This window comes from Podarcis liolepis (assembly GCF_965112155.1).
Source record: "Podarcis liolepis genome assembly, chromosome: 15".
Lineage (NCBI taxonomy): Eukaryota > Metazoa > Chordata > Lepidosauria > Squamata > Lacertidae > Podarcis > Podarcis liolepis.
In genome coordinates this window covers 46,418,119-46,438,090 of record NC_139566.1, presented here as the reverse complement: position 1 = coordinate 46,438,090, position 19,972 = coordinate 46,418,119, and the positions used below count along the sequence as shown (strand labels likewise).

Below are 19,972 nucleotides of genomic sequence, written 5' to 3'. Positions count from 1 at the left end.
TATTAACAGAGGGGTGCTAGTGTACAGTAAATTGCAGAAATAGAATCCACACTAATCTCAAACAACTTTAATTAGTTTATAGCAGGCATGTCCAAAGTCTGTTTTGGGGGCCTAATCTAGCCTTCGGGTCGATTTAAGACGGTCTCTGGGGTAAAATCCTCAAAAAAGCTCAGCAACTTAAATTTAAAAAAAAGCTCAAGAAGTTGTAAATCCTAAAAAAAAGCTCAAGAACTTTGGTCGGCCCTCACTCGTGTTCACTTCATCAAATCTGATCCTCTTTGAAAAAAGTTTGGGCACCCCTGGTTTATAGTGTAGTAAAGGGGGCAGGTGGGGAAGCTTGACAGTGCAGATGGGAATGATAAATAAGCAAGCCATGAAAGAAGCCATTTTGGCTAGCTGTTCATGCGAATATTTTATTATTGAGCCAGCCTCAATTGAGGCTGGAGCTCACTTGGTTTGGACTTCTCTGCCTTCTGCCTGGCCCTTGTGGTCTCTGCCTTCCCCTAGAGCTCCGTTTGGGGCACAGCTCCTCAGAAGGACATGGGCTCATGGGACAGAAGTGCTTTGGGAATCTATGCACAGATCAGAGAAGTAAATAGGGATGCAAAATCACAGTGAGAAATTGACTGGTTGTATCAAAGCTCCTCAGGTCAAGGGCTGTTGGGATAGAAGCAGTTCAGGTCACTTGATGCGATGCATGCGTATGCAAGGGGATGGCTGGGGAGAGGCCAAGGCGGCTGGTCTCTTGGCAGAGCCTGATCAAATAGCCCTACTCTCTGCAGCTTAATGGAATAGCCACAGACATTTCCTACTGAGCATTTGGGAAGTAGGAGGAAGAGAAACCCCCAGGACTGGTTGGATGCACTTCCCAGAAAGGTGCCACTTCCCACACAGAAGGGTCCTTGCCTCCTCTCTCAGCTCCTCTCCCCCAGGACAGTGGAGGGGCCCCTGACTGGGCCAGCTGTATTTATCATTGAGTCTGAGCCCAAGAGAAACAAAGCCAGAGGGCAAAGTGATGCTTTCCTCATTGGGCCAGGGAACAGCTGCTGACAGAGCCAGCAGACGCAGAAGGCGTAGCAGCAGAGGCCTGGAAATAACCGTCTTAAGCCACGGTCATTATCGGAAAGGCAGCTGCATTAGTACTCAGGAGTCTTTCTCCGAAAAGGGGTATTTTGCCTTGGCAACAATTACTTCACGGATCCTCATTCATCAGCCCAGGCCATTAGAGGGGTTTGCACTGAGGACGGAGGGAAAGACTCTGCCACCAATCAGAGGCGCCCACGGAGCTCTTCAGCACCATGCCAGCCTCAGCACAAAAGCGCCAAGATGTTGCTGTTAATGTGGAAGAAAGCAGGCAAAATTACTCACTGTTTGCCTCTTTAATCTCCTCTGGGCTTTGTGCTGCTGAGCCGCCCTCCAAATCATAGCCCATTTTCTTCCTCTCTCCACCCCCCACCCCTCAAACCCAGGTTCCAGACTCTGTCTCTTGCACATTAGAGGCAACGGAGCCACTTCTATTTTCATTTACAAGTGTGACTTGCTGAATATCACATGAATGAGTGATGGGGAAGAAACAGTGCTAAATTCAAGAACACAATAAGAGCCTGTGGAGTCCAGCATCCTGCTCTCATTGGGGCCAGCCGGATGCCCATTATGGAAAACCCTCAAGTAGAACTGGCTATTCAGAAGCACTGGAAGCTGCAGCTGTGGAAGCAGAGCAGAGCATCATGGCAAGTCGCCATTGGCTAGGACCCAGATTCTGTGGCCCAATGAGATCCCATTGGAGATTAATAATAATACTAATTTTATTATTTATATGCGGCCCATCTGACGGAGGTACCCCACCCACACAGATGGAGCTTGGAACCCTCTGCATGCAGACCTAAAAAGAGGCTGCTGCCTCTGGCCATTAGCCCACCTTCTGATGAGCTCTTTGGATGAAGGGCAGTGAATCTATCTATCATCTATCTATCTATCTATCTATCTATCATCTATCATCTATCATCTATCATCTATCATCTATCATCTATCTATCTATCTATCTATCTATCTATCTATCTATCTATCTATCATCTATCTATCTATCTATCATCTATCATCTATCTTTCTATCTATCATCTATCTATCTATCTATCTATCTATCTATCTATCTATCTATCATCTATCTATCATCATCATCATCTATCTAATAATACTCCAACATCCAGTTCTCACAATGGCCAACCAGATGCCTGTGGGAAACCTGTGAGCAGGACCCAAGTGCAAGAGCAGCCCTCCCCCCCCCCACTTGCGGTTTGAAGCAACTGGTATTCAGAAGCATCATGGTCTCCAGCTGTGGAGGCAAAGCAGAGCCATCCTGGCTAGGAGCCATCCATAATATTCTCCTTTGTGGATTTGTCCAATCCAAGTTGGTGACCATCAGCCCTCCTATGGGAGGGAGTTCCACAGTTTAACTAAGAAGGATTTTCTTTTATCTGTCCCAAATCTTGCAATGTTTAGCTTCATTGGATGCCCATGAGTTCTAGTTTTCTCTTGTCCACTTTCCCCATGCCATGCATAATTTTAATATTTCATGGTGCCATTTTCAAAAAGAGCTGGAGGTTCTGAATCCCCGATGTCTCCTGGCTTCTCCGTGCTGGGTGGGGGTGGCACTTTGTGCATGCTGAGCATCATTAGCTTTATTGCAACACTGTTGGTGTTGGAAGTTGGACTGGGGCTGAACCAGAGCTGTCCTTGGTCTCTGGAAGGGAGATGGTAAACTCTCTCTGGGGGAGGAAGACAGGCAGGACTTGTCACTAGGAGGACCTCACACCTAGGAAGAAGTGGCTTTGGTGGTCTTATGAGAATCCATCTGTTGCCCCTGTAGGGATGGAGAAGCTTGTTCAGCCTGGAGGCCAAATTTGTCGGCGGGCTGCACCCGCCCTGGGCACCTGCAGGATGGACATTTAATGAATATGAATAGTATGCTGCTGGTGGGTCGTGGATCCAAAGCCACAAGCAGGCAAAGCAGTTGATGTGGCTCTTATGGCTGTGCAGTAGAGTTTGTAGGCTACATTCTGGTAATGCAAAAGTCGGGTTCCTGTACATGTACACACACACACACACACACACACACACACACACACACACACACGAGCCTCCATGCAAGCTTGCAAGAGGCATTGCTGCAGTTCAGATATGCCTCCATGGCAGGCAAAACGACAATTCCCAGGCATGCTGTTATGCTCCCAGTGCTCTAGGGAAAAGGCAGGCTTGAGGTTCATTCCAACAACGTAGATTTTAGGTGGTATAGTCTTTGGGTAGGGATTATACCACCTCAGTTTTTATGTGGGACATTGCTTAAAAGAACACTCACCCCTTTGCAAAATTCACCTGCCTTCCATTTTTAAAAAGTAAAATTGAGTGAGTAGCCATTTTTTCTTTCAAGCAAACTCCCTGCAGGTGGAAAACAGGTGGAAGAGCATCTTGTGGGGACTGCAACATCTCATCCCCACATTTAAATGAAAGGCTGGCATTTATGAGGTGTGGAGCCCTTGATGGAGCTTGGACTGCATTTGTCAAAGCTGAGCCAATTAATCCAGTTCTTCTTTATTTCCTTCCTTGGGTGAAAAAATCACCAGCAAAGCCTATTTGTTAATCAGAACTCTTTGTTAATCCTTTTCAGGTAATAATTGCTGGGTGCTTTGGGCTTCTGTTCCCTGATTTTGGTTAGTCTTTAACTTTGCTGACTGATGGGATTGTAGAAATGCCTGAACGCCTTTTGATTTTAGGGTATTTTGCCAATAGACATCTGGGCTGGAGGAAAATATTGCAAGATACAGATTTACTAAAAGTGATCGTGGAGATATTTATTTTGAAAAATGTGCCACCAGCATTAAGGGGGGAGGGACCAATCCTGGTGGTGAACAGCATAAAATCTACAGTAAAACCACATTCATAAAACAAAGGGTGGATTCCAACATGGCACTATTGTAAATGTTCTGCCTGTTCAAGAGTATCAGCTTGTCAGATGGAACAGCCTCCCCTCGACACACATGCTCTTCTGGGGGTCAAACTCAGAGAGTGGAGGGAGGAGAGGAGGGAAAGCCCCATTGCATAAGGGCCTGAATCCCACCCAAAATACCCTCAGGGTCACTGAACCCATCTGCAGAGGTGAAGGGAGACCCAGAGGATTGAACTCAGGGAGGCACCATCACCTGCACTGGCATGAACAGACTCAGCAAAGCCCCCCCCCCATAGAAGCACTTCCTTGTGAGCTCTTTCTCCTTGCTCACACAGAATCATAACACTGGAAGGGATGCCAAGGGTCATCTAGTCCAACCCCCTGCAATGCAGGAATCTCAACTAATGCATCCACGACAGATGAGCATCTAATCTCTGCTTAAAAACCTCCAAGAAAGAGAGTCCAGAACCACCCAAGAGAGTCCGTTCCACAGCTGAACAGCTCTTACTGTCAGAAAGTTCTCCCTGATGCTTAGTTGGAATCTCCTTTCCTGTAACTTGAAGCCATTGCTCGAGTCATGCCCTCCAGAGCAGGAGAAAACTAGCTTGTGATAGCCCTTGATATATTTGAAGATGGTGATCATATCTCCTCTCGGTACCATTTTTTCCAGGCTAAACATACCCAGCTTCTTCAACCATTTCTCATAAGGCTTGGTTTCCAGACTCTTGACCATCTTGGTTGCCCTCCTCTGCAAACATCTCAGCTTGTCAACAGCCTTCCTAAATTGTGGTGCCCAGAATTGGATACAATATTGCAGGTGTGGTCTGATCAAGGCAGTATACAGTGGTACTATTACATCCTTTGATCTGGACACTATACTTCTCTGGTGCAGCCTAGAATAGTATTAGCTTTTTTTTTTTTTTACTGCAGCAGCACACTTTCGACAAATTAGCTTATGGTTCACCAAGATCCCTAGATCCTTTTCACATGTACTGCCAGTAAGCCATGTGTCCCCCATCATATTTGTGCATCAGGCTCTTCCTGCCTCAGTGCAAAACCTTACATTTGTCCCTGCTGAAATTGATTTTGTTCGTTTGGGCCCAGGTCTCCAATTTGTTAAGGTCATTTTGAATCCCGATTCTATTTTCTACATCATTGGCTCTTTAAAAGTGGAGCTCGGGTGTGTGTCAGGTGTTTGGACAACATATTTGCTTAGATCTAGCCCAGAGAATGCTCCAACTACCTCACAATTACACTCATTTCACACACTAGCAAGGTGATGCTCAAAATTCTACAAGGCAGGCTTAAGCAGTATGTGGACCGAGAACTCCCAGAAGTGCAAGCTGGATTTCGAAGGGCAGAAGAACCAGAGACCAAATTGCAAACATGTGCTGGATTATGGAGAAATATCAACAACCTCAGATATGCAGATGACACAACCTTGATGGCAGAAAGTGAGGAGGAATTAAAGAACCTTTTAATGAGGGTGAAAGAGGAGAGTGCAAAATATGGTCTGAAGCTCAGCATCAAAAAAACGAAGATCATGGCCACTGGGCCCATCACCTCCTGGCAAATATAAGGGGAAGAAATGGAGGCAGTGACAGATTTTACCTTCTTGGGCTCCATTATCACTGCAGATGGTAACAGCAGTCACGAAATTAAAAGACCAGAGGCGTAGGAAGGTCAGGTGGTACCCAGTGCGGAAAATTTCTTGTCACCCCCCCACACACACTGATTTTTTTAATTGATTTTTTTTGCCTGAAAAAATGGTTTTACGTTATTTCATAATTTCTTACAAAGGAATGTGGATTCGGAGCCTCTGATAACAAGTAGGCGACAGATACCTAAATCTACAGGATGGATTGTGTTTGGCTTGTGTTATTTTATTTATATTTATTGTTTATTTATTTAATAAAACTTATTTTAAAAAACCTGCAAAGTGGTTTACCAAAACAAAAGGAAAAAACACACCACAGCAGTAAAATCAAGAAAAATTAACAATCCTACTTTAAAACATACAAAAGCTAAAATATTAAGATTAAAATTACTTCAACTTCCTAAGCATCTAGGTATGCTTGCCTAAAGAAGAATGCTTTTAGCAGGTGCCCAAAAAGAGTCTAGCAAAGGGACATGCTTTGTTGAAATTTCAGCCTTCACGACATAGGAACACGGCCAAGAAAAAGCTATTTTCGTGGAGGAGGGTCAAGATATTAACTGATATGCATGAAATTTCATATGTAGCTATATAATCCCTAGTGTAGTAAGATAAGACCTTTGGAGCAGGCATTCTTTAAAAAAAGTTTTTTGTGAACCGCCCTAATAGGGCAGTAATTGTTCCTTGATAATTTTTCACCCCCTCCCCTCCATGATGGCACCTGGGGCGACCTGCCGCCCTCCTCCCTTTCCTAGTCCCCCTGTAAAAGACGCCTGCTTCTTGAGAGAAAAGCGATGACAAACCTAGACAGCATCTTAAAAAGCAGAGACATCACCTTGCCGACAAAAATCTGTATAGTTAAAGCTATGGTTTTCCCAGTACAGTGGTACCTCAGATTAAGAACTTAATTCATTCTGGTGGTCTGTTCTTAACCTGAAACTGTTTTTAACCTGAGGTACCACTTTAGCTAATGGGGCCCGCTGTCCCGGTGCCGCGCGGTTCCTCTTTTTTTTATATAAATATTTTTATTGGTTTTAAAATACAAAATTTTATTTATTTATTTTTATAAATATTTATTAAAGTTTTCACAATATTACATAATGAAAAATAAAAAATAAAAAATAAAAAACAGTTAAAAACAATTCCATCTTTCTGTCACTTATCTTTCATTTGCTTGTTTCCCGGACCTCCTCATACCTCCCTTTTTTGGGATTCTCTGGCCCTGCCAGGCGGTTCCTGTGTGTGTTGCTTTTGGAAAGACTACACCAGGGGACCTCTTGGGTCACTGCCAAGCTGCCCATGCCAGTCATCCTGAACAAAGACAGGTTTCTGTCTGCAGGTGAGAGGAAGAGAGCTTCCAGGCAATAGTCCTGTTAAATTGAAATGAAGAGAAGGCAGGAAGATCTGGGGCTGCAGCAACTGACCCCTGGCCCATGTCATGAGAAGGACTAAACAGGTTGTGGCGATGGGGCCAAGGGGCAGAGCACAGGGTCTTTGGCCAGTCTGTGGACCCCACCCGCTCCCTCCCTGTGCATTCTTGACTCTTTCAGAGTCTTAATTCTTCATCTGTACAGGAGGCCTAGTGTTTGGATTGTCCAGCACTGCACCCCCTGGGTGGTGAAGGTGTCTGGTTGAGGAAGCCATGTGGGTGTTTCAAGGCATTCATGGAAGAGGCTGTTGTGTGTGTGTTGAGGGCCGCTGGGCAGATGCCACCGTCACCCCCTTCTTTGCTCATTTTGGAAGGGGACTTGTGTGTTGCCTCCGGCTCTGAAGATCTCAGAGCGTTTGAAGCCAGTATTACTTCTCTTCCAGGCTGTTTAGAGAATCATAGAATTGTATATTTGGAAGGGACCCCCAATGGTCATATAGTCCAACCCCCTGCAGTGGAGGAATCTATTTTATATATATATAAATATTTATTAAAGTTTTCACAGTATTACATAATGAAAAAGAAAAAAAGAAAAAATGCAAAATAAAAAACAGTTAAAAATAATTCCATCTTTTCGTCACTTATCTTTCATTTACTTGTTTCCTGGACCTCCTCATACCTCCCTTTTTTGTATTCCAGTTCAATTTATTAGTTCAGCAATTCCTTTCCCTCCTTATTATCCTGATCTTTAATCTTAATATATTGTAACATTAAATTTTTACCTATTAAAAAACCAATTTTTCCATATTAATTTATACCATTACAGCTAGAAACCACTTAATTTCAATCCAACATCATTCTAACATTCATTAATTTTGCAATATTTCTGTAAATAGTCTTTAAATTTCTTCCAATCTTCTCCTACCGACTCTTCTCCCTGGTCTCGGATTCTGCCAGTCATTTCAGCCAATTCCATGCAATCCATCACCTTCATTCCAACAACGAAAAGGGGAATGGAAAAGGGGGGAAACCACCAAAGAGGAATTCAAACAAATAGCCAGCACGTGTAGACACAAAGTCAGAAAAACTAAAGCACAGAATGAACTCAGGCTTGCTAGAGAGGTTAAAAGCAACAAAAAAGGCTTTTATGGGTATGTTCGTAGCAAAAGGAAGAACAAAGAAACAGTGGGCTCACTCAGAGGAGAAGATGGTGAAATGCAAACAGGGGACACAGAAAGGGCTGAACTCCTCAATGCCTTCTTTGCCTCAGTATTCTCCGATAAAGAAAACAATGCCCGACCTGAAGAATTTGGAGCAAATGATTCAGCAAAGGAAACACAGCCCAGAATAACTAAGGAGATAGTACAAGAATACTTGGCTAGTTTAGATGTATTCAAGTCTTCAGGGCCAGATGAACTGCATCCAAGAGTATTAAAAGAACTGGCAGATGTGATCTCAGAACCACTGGCAGTCATCTTTGAGAATTCCTGGAGAACAGGCGAAGTCCCGGCAGACTGGAGGAGGGCAAATGTTGTCCCTATTTTCAAAAAGGGGAAAAGAGAGGACCCAAATAATTACCGCCCAGTCAGTCTGACATCAATACCAGGGAAGATTCTGGAGCAGATCATTAAGCAAACAGTCTGTGAGCACCTAGAAAGGAATGCTGTGATCACCAATAGTCAGCATGGATTTCTGAAAAATAAGTCATGCCAGACTAACCTGATCTCATTTTTTGACAGAATTACAAGCCTGGTAGATGAAGGGAATGCAGTGGATATAGCCTACCTTGATTTCAGCAAGGCATTTGACAAGATGCCCCATGATATTCTTGTAAAGAAGCTGGTAAAATGCAGTCTTGACTATGCTACCACTCAGTGGATTTGTAACTGGCTGACTGACCGAACCCAAAGGGTGCTCATCAATGGTTCCTCTTCATCCTGGAGAAGAGTGACTAGTGGGGTGCCACAGGGTTCTGTCTTGGGCCCGGTCTTATTCAACATCTTTATCAACGACTTGGATGATGGACTCAGTGGCATCCTGATCAAATTTGCAGATGACACCAAACGGGGAGGGGTGGCTAACACCCCAGAGGACAGGATCACACTTCAAAACGACCTTGACAGATTAGAGAACTGGGCCAAAACAAACAAGATGAATTTTAACAGGGAGAAATGTAAAGTATTGCACTTGGGCAAAAAAAATGAGAGGCACAAATACAAGATGGATGACACCTGGCTTGAGAGCTGTACATGTGAAAAGGATCTAGGAGTCTTAGTTGACCACAAACTTGACATGAGCCAACAGTGTGACGCGGCAGCTAAAAAAGCCAATGCAATTCTGGGCTGCATCAATAGGAGTATAGCATCTAGTTCAAGGGAAGTAATAGTGCCACTGTATTCTGCTCTGGTCAGACCTCACCTGGAGTACTGTGTCCAGTTCTGGGCACCACAGTTCAAAGCAAAGTTCTTAACCAAAGGTACTATTTCTGGGTTAGCGGAGTCTGTAACCTGAAGTGTCTGTAACCTGAAGCGTCTGTAACCCGAGGTACCACTATAGTGATGTATGGAAGTGAGAGCTGGACCATAAAGAAGGCTGGTCGCCGAAGAATTGATGCTTTTGAGTTATGGTGCTGGAGGAGACTCTTGAGAGTCCCACGGACTGCAAGAAGATCAAACCTCTCCATTCTGAAGGAAATCAGCCCTGAGTGCTCACTGGAAGGACAGGTCCTGAAGCTGAGGCGCCAATACTTTGGCCACCTCATGAGAAGAGAAGACTCCCTGGAAAAAACCCTGATGTTGGGAAAGATGGAGGGCACAAAAAGAAGGGGACGACGGAGGACGAGATGGTTGGACAGTGTTCTCGAAGCTACCAACATGAGTTTGACCAAACTGTGGTAGGCAGTGGAAGACAGGAGTGCCTGGAGTGCATGGGGTCACGAAGAGTCGGACACGACTAAACGACTAAACAACAACAACAAGCCATGTATACCAAAACTCTGCTTGTGGACATTTGAACCATGTATCCTGACTTCTTAAAATAAAGCTTTCATGTTTCCTTGAGGTGGGAGCCCACGCACTGTTTCCAAGGGAGGGGGCCAGGAGACAATGTTTCCTCTTAAGTTAACACTCTCTGGCAGTGGCAGAGCATAAAATGCAACTGCCCAGGGCGGGCAGGGTGGTCCCCCGAGAGGGCAGAGCACAGAGGAAGCCCTCTGCATCTTGCCTTGCAAAGCAGCGTGTGCAGTGCACTCGCATGCCACAGCCCAGCAGAGGAGAAGGACTGCAACTGCTGCCAACTCTCCTCCTCTTCACCCTGCAGGTTAGACCTGACCCAGCAACGGAGCTGCAGTTGGGAGCAAGGAAGCTGCCTAGCCAGCTCCCTCGCATGTGCAGCCCAGCAGAGAAGAGTTGCTGCAATGCTGCCAAGGACTATCCCACACTCTGCCCCGGGTCAGGCTTGACCCGGGAGTGGATCTGCTGAGGCTGGGTGTGAGAAAGCTGCCTTGGCCATTCCCTTGCACACCAGAGCCAGGCTCCAATGATTGAGCCTGTCATGGGGGCACCCAGGACCAGGGGGGGTCAGCACCTCCCACACTACACCACTGCTCTCTGGTTGTTTTTCTGCACAGGAAATCTCTGGATCAGAAAGGACAAATGTTGGCTTAGAATTTCAGTGTTTTTTAAATGAGCCACCCTACTTTCCAAGCAAGGCTTCAGCGTTAGAATCCCAGATGAAAAAGGAGCAGGATGTAGCCAATTCTTCTTTCGTGATGTCGGTTTCCTGTGAGATTGTGCCAAAATCTTCCTATATAAAAGCCCATTTCAATCATCATTCAATTTCTTGTAAATACCCAAGTTCTTTCATCAATAATCCTGATGCGGTTTTGAGCCAAATACTCAAGGTATGCTTAAAATATCAAGGGGGGAGCCAGAAATGTGGTACATTATACATCTTCAGAATAGTGCAATTATGTTGAACACCCCCCTTTATCTTTTAAAGCAGCATCTCTCGCTCACATACCATATAACCTTGTGTGACTCCCATCTTAGCGATGGCATTAAAATATCTTTTATACCCAAAATAACTGCTTTGACACTTAAAACTTCCCGGGTTTTCAAACAGACAGAGTAATAATCATCATCACTTGATGTCTCCTGAATGCAAAGCAGGGAGCTCTATGGCAGGCAACTCTTAACAATAGCTCCCTGTTTCAAAACCAAAATCCTATTCCCACCTAGGCCCTTAGAAAAGACTCAGTCTTTCCTTTGTCCCAAGGCCAGTCAGAGAGCTGAAGAAGTATCTGGGGCATGTTGGCCAGGATGAGTGTAAATATTTCAGCTACTGTCAAGAGTACCATATTGAAACCTACCAATCGAACTCTACACACACATGCTGCCCCCTTTGTCCTGCAATCAGCTTGTCTGAAGCTGGCATGGCAGGGCAGAGAGCCAGGATCTCGTTTTTTGACAGAATTACAAGCCTGGTAGATGAAGGGAACGCAGTGGGTGTAGCCTACCTTGATTTCAGCAAGGCATTCGACAACGTGCCCCATGATATTCTTGTAAAGAAGCTGGTAAAATGCGGTCTTGACTATGCTACCACTCAGTGGATTTGTAACTGGCTGACTGACCGAACCCAAAGGGTGCTCATCAATGGTTCCTCTTCATCCTGGAGAAGAGTTACTAGTGGGGTGCCACAGGGTTCTGTCTTGGGCCCGGTCTTATTCAACATCTTTATCAACGACTTGGATGATGGACTCAGTGGCATCCTGATCAAATTTGCAGATGACACCAAACTGGGAGGGGTGGCTAACACCCCAGAGGACAGGATCACACTTCAAAACGACCTTGACAGATTAGAGAACTGGGCCAAAACAAACAAGATGAATTTTAACAGGGAGAAATGTAAAGTATTGCACTTAGGCAAAAAAAATGAGAGGCACAAATACAAGATGGGGGACACCTGGCTTGAGAGCAGTACATGTGAAAAGGATGTGGCACTGTATTCTGCTCTGGTCAGACCTCACCTGGAGTACTGTGTCCAGTTCTGGGCACCACAGTTCAAGAAGGACACTGACAAACTGGAACGTGTCCAGAGGAGGGCAACCAAAATGGTCAAAGGCCTGGAAACAATGCCTTATGAGGAACGGCTAAGGGAGCTGGGCATGTTTAGCCTGGAGAAGAGGAGGTTAAGGGGTGATATGATAGCCATGTTCAAATATATTAAAAGGATGTCACATAGAGGAGGGAGAAAGGTTGTTTTCTGCTGCTCCAGAGAAGCGGACATGGAGCAATGGATCCAAGCTACAAGAAAGAAGATTCCACCTAAACATTAGGAAGAACTTCCTGACAGTAAGAGCTGTTTGACAGTGGAATTTGCTGCCAAGGAGTGTGGTGGAGTCTCCTCCTTTGGAAGTCTTTAAGCAGAGGCTTGACAACCATATGTCAGGAGTGCTCTGGTGGTGTTTCCTGCTTGGCAGGGGGTTGGACTTGATGGCCCTTGTGGTCTCTTCCAACTCTATGATTCTATGATTCTATAGGAATCAGGAGCTGGGAACCAGTAGGGGAGGGCAGCCAGAAAGGCAGCCAGGAGGGCAGGACCAGAGAGCAGTCAGGATCAGAGCGCCAGCCAGGAGTCAAGAGCAAGGCTAGAAATGCAAGCCAGGCAACCTCAAGGGAGGTTCACCTGGATGTCATAGAATCACAGAATTGTTGATTTGGAACATATACTGAGGGTCACCCAGTCCCCGAAATGTCATAAGTTCCTAGGAGACATCGTGAAAGTGCTGGCCGGCTCAGCATGAGGAGGGGGCCGTTGGAGGACCTATTCATTGACAACCCCAGGGAGGTTGGTGTTATTATTGTCACTGTCCAGCATGGTGAAATTCTGTAACTTATGTTGTCATTAGATTATTGCATCCCATTCATTTCAGTGCAAGGAAATACAAAGCAAATGGTGGGGGCATAATCAATTATGCATTGTTTCTGGACTGAAATAAACAACAGCAGATATCAGTTGTAATCACTGAACTGATTTTTGTTCCAGACACAGGGCAAATAAACACCTCTGGCAATTTCTGCTCCCGTTTCCATCAGAATTCTCTGACATCATGACCTAGGTGATTTGGCCAGGCCAAATCCACAACAGATTTTTATTTTTTAAAATTCTAAACTGCACTTCATCCAGACAGACCCCAGGGCTGTGTACACAAAGAACAATGGAGTAAAACCTGTTATCCAGCATAAAGTTGCAGAAATTGGAGCAAGCTGCAGACAGATGCAGCCCCCTGAAAATGCCTGGTGAAGGAAGGGGGCTCACAGACCCAGTTTCGCAGGACTTTCCATTCACCCTCCAAGTGCACCTATTTGGCTTCAAACTTTGCCTCTCAGTGATCCTAGTTCTTGACCCACACAAGGGATGTTAGGCCCAGGAGCAAATTAAAAGGGTGGGTTCCTGGGGTCTTTCTGGCTTAGCAGCCCTGGAGGCCAAGTTCTGTTTAAAACAAACATACAATCAAAGCCCAGCAGAAAAGACCCAGGACTTGGGAGTCCCAGGCCACCTGCTACCAACATGGCTTCTGCACTTGAGCTGAAACCTTTTGTTCTGCCTCACTCCAGAATGATTGCTCTGGGTCAGCCATGGCAGTGCCTTACACCTCAGTGGACCCATCCATTTTTCCACCCCCAGAGCTTCTAAATCCTTGTGACAGTTTGAAAATCTTTCAGCTTTCAAGTTCTACCAGAAGGCAATAACTCAACTGCCATGCACCCCTCCTCCCAGATAAAAAAGATGTGTGAGCACCATGCAAAGAAGGGGGGGCATATGCTGACATAGAGAGGCATCTGCTGTGGGGGAACTTGCATTGTTTGTTAATAATAATTTATAAAATCCAGATTGAGAAAACTGCTCGTGGGTCTTTTAAAAATACATTTTGAGCGCAGTCATGAGCAAAGGAGGCAGCAACATTTCCCAGATCTTGCCAAATAATTCCTGCTCATCGTTGTTGGCAGGCAGACACTCTTGGTTGTCAGGAAGAGAGAAAGAAAAGGGGTAGGGGGACTGAAAGAACAGAGCCAGGCAGTTGGGATGAACTGAGCTTCATCTTTGGGAGAGGGAGGAAAATTATTTTAATATATGTTGTCATCCAAATGTTGGAGGGGCTGAGTTTGTTCTGAATCAATAGGTTGTTTGCCTTCCTGATTCTCATTTACAAATTGCCAATTACAGCCACTGTTACCTGTCTGACATTGCATTTTTTCTCCCCGGGAGATGCAATCTTTCAGCGCCTGCCTCTGTCGCTATAAAAGTGGGTCATGCATTCCACAAAGGTGTCAGTTATAAAAAACATTTTTAACGCTTGCCTAGCCATTCTTCAGGTTGCACTCCAGTAAGGGAGTGACACAAAATAGAAACTCCAGCCCAATCCCAGTGTCTTAACGTTCCAGGTTCCATATGTCAGCATCATAGAATCATAGAATTGTAGAGTTGGAAGGGACCCTGAGGGTCATCTTGTCCAACCTCCTGCAGTGCAGGAATATCAACTAATGGACAGATGGCCATCCAAACTCTGATTAAAAACCTCCAAGGAAGGAGAGTCCACTTCTTCCCAAGGGAGACCGTTCCACTGTCAAACAGCTCTTACTGCCAGAAAGTTCTTTCTGATGTTTAGTCAAAATTTCCTTTCTTGTAACTTGAAGCCATGGGTTGGAGTCCTACCCTCCAGAGCAGGAGAAAACAAGCTTGTTCCTTCTTCCATGGGACAGCCCTTGAGGTATTTGAAGAATCCTATCTCCTCTCAGGGTCCTCTCTCCCAGGCTAAGCATACACAGCTCAGTGGCCAACTAGATGCCTCTGGGAAGCCCACAAGCCTGTGCAATGGTCAAGCTGATGGGAGCTGCAGTCCTAAAAGTCTCCTCTCCTGTCTTAGGACCGTGTGTGTGTGCGTGCGCGCGCATGTGCATGTGCACATAATTTATGTTATGGCGGTCAGCATATTGGATTGCAGTATATTGGATTGCAGTGCTGACTGTGCTTTGGGACAATAATCCAAGCAACAATGAAGAACATAAGAGCCAATGGCTCATCTAGTCCAGCATCATCCAGTTCTCACAGGGCCAGCCAGATGGCCCTGCAAAACCCGTGAGCCGGACCCGAGCACACATACTCTCCCTACCTGTAGCTTCCAGCAACTGGTTTTTTGGAAGCATTGCTGCCTCCAGCTGTGGAGGCAGAGTATAGTCATCATGGGTGGCAGCCACCGATCGCTTCCGAGTCCTTCAAGCACACTGCCTGGCCCTCCAATGTCAGCATGCCATGTGCACATGCCCCACGACTTGTGTGCATGTTGTGAGCACACCCTGCAGTGTGCGTGCATGGCCACTGGGGAATTTTGAGGGGCCCTGTCCCTGCTCCTTGAAATCCATCCTCCATGAATTTATCTTACCCTCTTTTAAAGCCATCCCAGTTGGAGGCCATCCCTGCCTCCTGGCAGAGCAAGTTCCATAGTTCAGCAATGCGTTGCATGGAGAAGTTCTTTTTTCCTTTTTTTACCTGTCCTGACAGGGGGCGTTCCATTAGAGAAGATTCCCACTTCAGCAAGTGAAGGGAACCATGCGAAGCAAACAGATCAAGGGCCTTCAAGGGTGAACCCCAGAAGGCCAAGCCTGCCCATCCTAGGAGCCTTTTGCAGCCGGCGTCTGCCTCCTGTCTGTTCAGCATACATCACTCCTTCCCTACAGGAAAGGTGGATGCAATATCAGAGAAATGTTAGGAGTTTAACCGAGGCCAATGTCTCATCTGCCCAGCAGGCAGCTCACCTTTCTCTGCTCCAGCCACCCTCCTCAGCACAGCCGAGTCTCATCAGATCAAGGCATTTAGGGAGGTGGAAAGAGCCACCCATGCGAATTTGCCTTCCAGTGCACTTTCAGTCAATTTCCTGCTGCTGTAATTCCTTCCTTCCAGCCTCCTGCCTGGCCGAACACTTACCTGATTTGACCCTCACTTTTAACTGTCCTTTAAAAAAAAAAAGAAATAATGATAGTAGAGATATCTTCATTTACCATAGTTTTCAGGAATAACAAAGAAACAATAAAACAAAGATCAATGAATGTATGAAGCAAATTATTGCAGTTGGAATAAAATGGACAGAACATTCAGGACACTTTGCAGACTGTAATAAAACAGATTCTGCAAAGGGACATTTCAGAAGTCATATAGAGTCATAGAACTGTAGAGTTGGAAGGGACCACAAGGGTCATCTAGTCCAACCCCCTGCAATGCAGGAATTTCAACTAAAGTATCTTAACTAAAGATGGCCATCCAACCTCTGCCTAAGAACTTCCAAGGAAGGTGAGTCCACCACCTTCTGATGGAATCCATTCCCCTGCAAAACAGCTCTTACTGCCAGAAAGTTCTTTGTGAGTCAGATTCTTGTAACTTTTCTTGTACCTTGAAGACATGTGTTGTTGAGGGCTGTGCAGTGCACTATTTTTATTTATAAATCATAGGAACAGAAACCATACAGCATCCAGATGGCCTCATTTCATAACCCTTGTGATGGGTTACATACTCAAGCAAGACAATGTCCCAAATCCTCTCAAACCACCCAGCCCTAGAGGGACCTCATGCAGACTTCCAATGTTTGGCAATTTTGAGTCTGGTTGCAGCAGAGCTAGCAACCCTTTGTGAGCAAGGGAAAGTCGCTTTCAACAGCCTGGCAGGAGAGCTAATTCTGTCTGGGTCCAGGGTTAGAGATTGTTTTGTTATTGCATAGAGGTCCTTGGGTAGATACCTATTCTTGGATGCCTCACGTTTTTATCTTTCCAGTGTTTTGCCACTATAACCCTTGCTGCTGCCGTTGCATACATAAATAGCCTAGTTTTGTTTTTGGGAATGCCTCACATTGCCACCTTCCTTTCTTCCTTCAAATCCATTTTCAAAACACACCTTTTTCTGGATGCTTTCAGAGCAAAGCCCAGGTCACAAAGCACAGCGTAAGGCAGCTATCCTGTGCCTTTTAAAGTTAGCCCTTTATGCCAGACCATGAAAATGGAATCTTGTTTCGCACTTAGCTCAGTGGCAAAGCATCTGTTTTGGATACAGGAGGTTGCAGGTGCAATCCCCAAGCTCTCCATGTGGGGCTGGGAAGGCACCTGGCCTGGAATCCTGGACAGCTGCTGCCAGTCAGTGCAGACAATACAGGGCAGAGCCTGACTTGGTGTGAGGCAGCTTTCTTTGCAGTGCTGGCACTGGGGAAAGTGGTTCCCTCCACATGTGGTTGAGCTGCAGTTCCCATCATTTCTGGCCATTGACTGCTAGCTAGGGCTGATGGGAGTTGTGGTCCAAGAGGAGGCCTGCAGGTTCTCCGTCCCTGGTTTAATGAGTGACCTGGGTTGTCACTCTAACCACTGCACTACATTGTCTTTTTTCAAACCACCTTCCACTTTCTAGAATAAAGCACAATACCTTAGCAAAAATGCATTGAGCAAATGATTTGCTGAGCTGACCTGTTCAGGACTGCCTTGCTTGCGTGTTGCTTCCTGGGCCACCACTAACCCTCCCCCCCTCACCCTGTGCTCATGTTTCTCCAGGAGAAGCAAGTGGACGAGCTCTCTGCAGTGAGGCAGACGTTGCAGGCAGACCTGGAGACCTCCATCCGCCGCATTGCGGACTTGCAGGTGGCTCTGGAAGAAGTGCAGTCGAGTGACGACAGTGATAGGGAGAGGTGAGTGTGCTGGCAGGACTGGGTCTCCGCCTCTCAAGCCAGCCTGCTGCTTCCCCCGGCCCTTCCCCTTCAGACTCCGGGCTCCTGGCAGGGCTGCCTGCGTGCGCTTTCGACTGGCACCATTCAAGAGGCCTGGTTGTCTGTGTGAAAAAAATCAAAACTTGTGAAATCAATATTATTATTATTTTGTAAAAAAACGTGCCTGGGGGTGGAGCCCCCAGTGCAGTGTGTGAAGAAAAGCCAGAAGGCACAACCCCAGAGAGCCTTCCCAGATCAAGGGGTGGGGTGGAGCAGAGCTGGCTGGAGTTGGGGCTTTGGAGCTGGGTGCTCTGGGTGGGTGCGCTTTCACATCTCAGTGCCCCTGTGAAGTAGTGCGGCTAGGAAATGGTGGCTGTGGCACATACTGTCTGGCCAGCTGTGTGTGGAAAGGCCCAAAACTCAGCAGGAGGCTATCTGCTTGGCCTGCAGAAGGCTCCCGGTCCAATCCCCGATGAAGAGCCTTGCAGGGACTGGACTAGGTGACCCTGGGCGTTCCCTTCCAGCTGTACGATTATGTGATGCCTGAAAACCTGGAGAACCGTTGTCAGTCAATGCAGACAGCACTGATCTGTCTCAGCAGAAGGCAGATTCCTATGGTGTGTTGTGTTCAGATACACATCCATACAGCTTCCATCTTTTAGGACAGGGGTTTCCTTTTAGAGCTTCCCCGCTGCCTGATCTAACTTGAGCATGGAACAAACCACACTCCATGAAATTATGCATTGCATGGAGAGAGTGGAAGAAGAGGTTTTTCCCCTGGTCACACTGGAACTCATGGATGTTATTGTTGTTGTTGTCCTGCCTTTTTCCCTGACAGACTCAAGTCAGCTTACAGATAAAATAGGAACAGCTAAAAACAAAGGCAGTGTGTGGGGGGATCACTTAAAAACAATTAAACATTAATAGAATTTAAACTATACACACACACACACACACATACAGAGTTATCCAGTGTAGCTAAATATTGGTAGAGTCCCTCATGCTGTGCATAGCTAAACTATGGTACTCTCTGCCACAGGAGGCAGTGATGGCCATCAAGTTAAATGGCTTTAAGAGAGGATTGGACTAATTCATGGCGAAGGGGGCTGCCAATGGCCGTGCTCTGCATCTACAGTTGAAGGCAGTGATGCTGCTGCAAAGCAGTTTCTAGACACCACAGGAAAGGAGAGGGCTTCCTATAATGGGCATCTGGCTGGCCCCTGAGAGAACAGGATGCTGGACTAGATGGGCCATTGGCCTGATCCAGGAGGCTTTTCTTGTGGCTTTTTGAGTGTAGGGCCAGGCAAGTTCTCTCAGTGAGGTTTCCCCTCCTAATTTGTCAAAGGCCAGAGCAGAGCAGCTCCTTGAGTCTCTGCTGAAAACCTTTCATCTTTGTGGCAGCATCACGTGATAGACTCACTTTGCAGAGGGATGACTCAGTGCACGAGGTGGAGAGAAACCAGTCTGGAGCCAGTGCATTTCCACGCTTCCTCCTGGTGGATGGGAACTCGACCTTTAATGTTTGACTCTGGGGTGAGGGTATTGAGCAGGAAAGGGAACTGGTCCCAGGAGCTGAAAACAACAAAAGAACCTTAAAAAAGCAAAACAAAAGCGGCGAGAGCAACTTGGCCTCAATCTGATGCCTCCTGGGGTTCCACTGTGCATAATCAGGAGCTGTGAGGTTGAGACATGTGCTGCATCGAGTCCACCTGAAGCTGCTCCTGCCCCCTGAAGGTCATAGATGTGCAAAGTTAGATGAGACTATGAAACTCACTGCCACAAGACATGTTCCTGGCCTTTGGCTAAGGTAGTTTTAAAAAAGGGTTAGAGTAATCCATGGCAGGTAGAGCAGGGATGAAGATGGGTCAATTCTCATGTTGATGTGAACCTGCCTGATTCCTGGTCTCTGAAACTGTGTGTGAACCAAAATGAAGCCATCTTTCTGTGTGAACTGAACTGTACAAACAGGCCATAAGGCATTGCTGGAAATCTCAGGGAGAAAGAAGAAGCTTGTGATGATCTCATCGCAACCTGTAGTGGGCGGGTGAGATGATGCTGAAATCTAAACTTTCCCAGCCATGCTCATAGCAAGAACTTTCTACAAACCACCCAGACAAACAGAGGATTCAGTGCCCAGAGGCAAGCTAAACCAGAGGGCTAATTCCTTCACTGATACACCATCATACACTGATACACTGATACACAGGTTGAGCTGTGGAATACACCAATTTTGGGGGGATGCAGAAGGATTATTGAGGGAAGCTT

At 46.2% G+C, this 19,972-nt stretch overlaps 1 protein-coding gene across 5 annotated transcripts in view; it reads left to right on the top strand.

The window, feature by feature from the left end:
* Nucleotides 1-19,972, top strand: part of MYO18B (myosin XVIIIB) — a 349,431-nt gene that overhangs the window by 271,762 nt on the left and 57,697 nt on the right. For all 5 annotated transcript variants that reach the window (XR_014519475.1, XR_014519476.1, XM_083476633.1 and 2 more), the window contains one exon: nt 17,556-17,689. Coding sequence is in view for 3 of the 5 variants with exons in the window: in XM_083476633.1 (XP_083332759.1) it covers nt 17,556-17,689 (134 nt within the window). In the remaining 2 variants the exon portion in view is untranslated. The remainder of the gene's footprint in view (nt 1-17,555; nt 17,690-19,972) is intronic.